Source organism: Lactuca serriola, chromosome 3 (assembly GCF_051521515.1).
Source record: "Lactuca serriola cultivar US96UC23 chromosome 3, Lser_US96UC23_V15, whole genome shotgun sequence".
Lineage (NCBI taxonomy): Eukaryota > Viridiplantae > Streptophyta > Magnoliopsida > Asterales > Asteraceae > Lactuca > Lactuca serriola.
In genome coordinates this window covers 45,954,694-45,960,198 of record NC_136410.1, presented here as the reverse complement: position 1 = coordinate 45,960,198, position 5,505 = coordinate 45,954,694, and the positions used below count along the sequence as shown (strand labels likewise).

The 5,505-nt window shown below is 28.1% G+C and overlaps 1 protein-coding gene across 1 annotated transcript; it reads left to right on the top strand.

Annotated features, from left to right (window-relative positions):
• The first annotated feature begins 4,826 nt into the window (after nucleotides 1-4,826).
• LOC145095198 (putative mitochondrial protein AtMg01250) lies at nucleotides 4,827-5,156 on the top strand. Its single transcript, XM_079033121.1, has one exon. It carries the CDS (start codon nucleotides 4,827-4,829, stop codon nucleotides 5,154-5,156), a length of 330 nt encoding a protein of 109 aa, XP_078889247.1.
• The last annotated feature ends 349 nt before the right edge of the window (nucleotides 5,157-5,505 follow it).

The following is a 5,505-nucleotide window of genomic DNA, read 5'->3' as shown; positions in this document are numbered from 1 at the left end:
CTTGAATCGGATAAAAATATAGCAGGTAAGTTTGCGACTTTTGAGTCAGCAGTCTTTGTTAATTTCTTTTCTAGAAACTGATTTCATAGTTATGTAAAATCTTTTTTTGTTGATTTCATACACATACGATGTATTCACGTTCGATATATATACTCAAGAAGAATAACTCTCAACGCGATAAGCACCCAAAACCCAACAAAGCTAAAACACAGCCATGAATGTAGAAGAAGAAGTTGAAAAACTCAAAGTAGAGATCCAAAGACTCGGCAGTAAGCAAGACGATGGCTCTTACAAGGTAATTTTCTTTTCCCCTCACCTAATTCATGAATTATGTTTGTGAAATTTAGATTTCATTTACACAATTCCACTAATTATTGGAACAAAATGAATTTCTAATTTCAATTACACATAAATCTTATTACCCGGTGTGTAAGTTACTGAAGCTACATTAGTTTTGTCTGTTCCAACTGTGACAAATAAAAGATGAATTCTTTGATTTGAGAAATTGGGCCGGTGATGATTTTTAATGTTTGTCGAAGTTGTATCGTTGAAAAAGAAGAGTTTGCAAATGTTACATATAAAAGATGAATTATAATTACTTCTTCAAGGTATTCATGATAATGTTGAAATTGTTCTCAAACCCACTCCCACTCCCACAACAGCAGTATAAAAGATAAAATCATCATTTTATCTTTTAACTGTTCATGATTAGGACTATCTTTTTTAGATATAGAGATCAAGAGGTAAGTTTTGAGTTTCAATCATTAATGATTATAACATTTCATTAATGCTTATAACATTTGTTGTAGGTTTTGGATGCTCTGCAGAAGAGAAAAGCACCAATTTCACAAACAGACAATTTTTGAAGAAGCGGAATGTTGATTGTTAATTGTATTTATTTCTTTATTTGACGGTGTGTAGAGGAAATCGAGATGCTTCTACAAAACGGAATGTTGGAGTGTTAATATACAACCAAACAATACAAAGTGGAGAAGATCTTGACTTATTCATTTATGATTATATAATAGTAGTTAATTATTTTTATTCTAATTTTTGTTTATGTTGTATTCATATGTGATTATAGAAAAAAAAGATATGTATTACATTGTAATTTTTTGTGTTATTATTTAAGGATAGATATACAATCTATATATATATATATATATATATATATATATATATATATATATATATATATATATATATATATTCGATATGTTTTATTTATTTATGATTATAGTTGTATTGTAAATTTTCTCTATAAATTGTCTTATATTCGTTTATCATTATAACTTAATTCATCTATTCATTTACGATTACAACGGATTCATATATGATTACAAATATGTTTTATTTTTGTATGATTACAAATATTCGGTTGAAATGCTTAATTCATCAATCTTTCCGAAATACTAGTAAATTTTTTTTTTAAAAAAACGTTTTTTAATCATGGTAAAATCAATCTTTTTGATATACCGGTAAAAAAATAAAAATAAAACGTTTTTTAATCATGGTAAAAAGTTTTTTTTTTGTAATCTATTTGATTAAAAATAGATTAAATTCATTTATGGTATTTGGGTAAAATATCAATCAGTTAGACAATATCTCATGATTGTTAGAATTAATTAATTATCCATATTTAATTATATTGTAAAAATCCTTTTGCGCCTCTATGAAATGATTGGTCTACAATTGTTCTTGCGTTCTCAACTTTTTAGGTGTTCTCATTTGATTCTCTCCATATATATATATATATATATATATATATATATATATATATATATATATATATATATATATATATATATATATAGAGAGAGAGAGAGAGAGAGAGAGAGAGAGAGAAAAGAAGAAGAAGAAGATGAAGATGATAAAGAGGAGGAGGTTTATTTATTTTTCTTTTTCTAAATTTAAATTTGTTATAAAAAATGAAAAGTAAATTTACATGGTTGTGAACCAAGTATGCAATACATTAAAACCATATGGATTATTCGGGTGAAAAGAGAAAAGTAGAAATTGAACATTTGACTTTTATAAAATACATGGATCATTTATGTAATTTACCATTTATGTGCGTCAGAGCATGTTAGATATTTGAACGTGTTAGTTAAAAGATTCACCTAACATCACTAACAAAAAAGGACAAATACAAATATTAAATGTGTTGGTTGTAAATTTTGCCGGTTTATGATATATTGAATCGGCAAATTACAACTAGGTGATGAAAGTTTTTATTGTGCTTTTTGGGTCTTTAAACAGTAAGTTTTGTTTTAACGCTATCATGACGGTTTTTTTTCCATAGCGTCAAAATGTCGTCGATGTAGACTTTTTATTTACCTTCAATTATTTTAAAACCTCAAAAAGAATTATATTTATCTAATATTATAGTGTACTCTAAAATCTGTTAAATATTTTATTCAATTCAAGAAAGGATGATCGGAGGTTTACAATCCATTTAAAAACAATCAAAGTTGATGAAGGTTTCCAACAAAATCCAAGGACAAATATTACTTTGTTCATGTCCTCCGCAACAAATATGAATTTTGATACATATTTAGAACATTGTGACTTCAATGGTAGAGTTAAATAAGACGACAAGTCTAGTTTTCATTTAATTGTTAAAACTCTACCAATGTGAGATATCATTTTTGGCATTCAATGAATTTAGAGTTCAATGACCATTGAAAATTCAATGGAAAAAAAATTCTAATTTTTAAATATAGATTATAATTTAGTGTTTTTAATGTTCTATTGAACTTTGTTCAATACATTGTGGTCTGTAGAAAAAATTGATAGAATTATATCCATTATAGAAATTAATATGTTAATTCATTAAACTCTATGGATTTCTATGCATTGTGAATAAATGTCGATAAATAGCAAACACAGAATATAGTTTTACAAATTTGGGGTAATAAAGACATTTGAATATTCTGAGAATTATGATTTTACTTTCAAATCAAAGTATTCATATGGTACTCCCTAATCTTTGATTGGATAAAAGTCAAAAGAGATTCAGAACAGAGAATGAGAAATATCAATTTCGTGAGTACCAAAAAACTGACCAAAATTCAGTTAAATACCTCATTTGTTAGAAAACTGTCACCAAACAATTTCATGTCTGGAAACAAATAAAACTATCATAAAATAGTTTTACCAACAGTCATAAAACGGGTTTTCTATAAGGATTAATGCAAAGCCAGGGGATGCCGCCCCTTGGACCCCGCTCCTAGGGGCGCTGCCCCCGAACCCCGTTCGTTCTGCGGCTTCACCTCTTACCTCTAAATGACAGTCTGCTTTTAATCTTGAATAAGCTTAAACAAATGTGCATTCCGCACCTTCTTTACTTGTTTAATATTCATCAAGATTGATTTTGATCAACAACTCAACTCATTACACTTAAATACAATTAGTGAAACAAATCACCAACATGTAGAATATAAATTAACAATCAAAGAATTAGAGCACATGTAAATTTAAAATAAGATTTATATTAACATGATTCACCATTTCAAAGGTTTCCATTGATAATCTTACAAACCAAACTATTTAACAAATACAATAATTAGATAATTAGCTTGAAATGAGCTTCCACTATTTGTTAACGTATTTGTATATGTGTTTGAATTCTAGCTAATCGACCTCGTCTCATTATATTATCATAAATCTGGTGTGTGTGTATACTAGTCGATTATCCACATTAAGCGACAGGTACAAATTATAGACCTAATTTACCTAAGAATCATTGGATTGTTACTCAAATTTTCACATATGGCTTATAAAAAGATATTTCCTGTTTCAAAATATTAGAAACATGAAAAAAAGAATATGATCTAATAAAAACATAATTTTTGAAAGATATACAATCTATGTGAAGCTGATGATCCTCATTGCTTCTGCATACAAAGTAACTTGAATATTAAAACATGCAAGCAAATAGATGCTTGCTATTTAATTAAAATATCTAATATTCAGTTATGAAAATTATAAAGTACCAAAAATATAAAAATATAGAAGAGTATTTCTATAAAATTTATAAAGAAATTAAATGCACAAAAAAATCATTATAATGATAAAAAATAAATAAATAAAATAAAATTGAAGGGTATCGATACATGTACTTTTATAGATTCTCAAGAGTAGTAATCAATCATATCATCTCCACAATCGAAGTTAATAATCTTTCATATTAAATATAATAATATGATAGATTCAATAGAGAACCATAATTATGGGTTTTTCAAGGAACTAAATCTTTTTTTTCAATTTCTAGAGTTTATTCTTTATCGAAAAAAAAAAATCTAAAAATATCTAAACTCATATATTAACATTGTGAATGTGAAAAATATTTTTCGGATTCACTGTGTGAATCCGAATTCACGTTCTGAATTTTCGAAGATTCACATTGTGAATTTGACGTAAAAAAATTCGAATTTTATATCATTGGAAAAAGGATAAAAAATTATGAATTTCTGTATTTTTAGTTTTTTTTTTATAAAAAAAAGTTCTAAAAGTTGAAAAAAAAAGATTGGTTTCTTGGTTCCTTGGTTAATTATGGTTCTCTATTGAACATCACCCTAATCAATCATACCATAAAAAAAGAAAATACACAAAACAAAATATTAATTAGTTTTTACAAAAGTAAAAAATCAATAAAAAAGCAAAATCAATCTCACAAAAAGTAAAAACGAAAAAAATGTCTATTTTTCCCTTTCATGTTTTTCTGATCATACTAAGTGGATGAATACATTTTATCGGATAAGGTAGATTTCGAGAAGGCATTTGATAGCCTTAGTTGGGAGTATTTAGATTCTGTGATGAAAAAAATGGAGTTTGGGACCAAATTCAGAAGATGGATTATTAAGTGCCTCTCCTCTGCAAGAGTTTCGGTGCTTATAAACGGATCTGCAGCAACAGAATTTAGCATGGAGCGAGGGGTTAGACAGGGGGACCCTCTATCACCGTTCCTATTTATTATTGCAGTAAAGGGACTGCACATGGCGATGGAAATGGCAAAAGAAAAAGGTTTGTTTCAGGGCATTAAATTACCGCAAGATGGCCCGGTTATATCACATCTCCAATACGCAGATGATGTAATTTTTATGGGTTCTTGGTCGATTGAGAATGCAAAAAAAATTAATCAGAATCCTAATTAAGATGCTTTGAACTATCATCAGGACTTAAGGTGAACATGCTGAAAAGCAAGATACTTGGTTTTGGGGTCCAAAATTGTGAATTGAATTTGGTGGCTAGAATCTTCAATTGCTCTATTGGTTCACTCCCTTTCATTTATCTAGGTCTCCCTGTGGGGCATCTATGGCAAGATCTATACATTGGAATCCAATTGTAGAAAAATTCCAGGCGAAGTTATCAAAGTGGAAGGAAAATACTTTGTCTTTTGGTGGTCGATTAACTTTGTGCAAATCTGTTTTAAGTAGTCTTGGTTCCTTTTATTTCTCTCTATTCAAAGCTCCAGTTAAAGTTATTAAGCGCTTGGAGAGAATC

Bases quoted from the DNA above. Each gene is read 5' to 3' on its own strand.
- LOC145095198 (XM_079033121.1), top strand. From the start codon at position 4,827: ATGGAGTTTGGGACCAAATTCAGAAGATGGATTATTAAGTGCCTCTCC.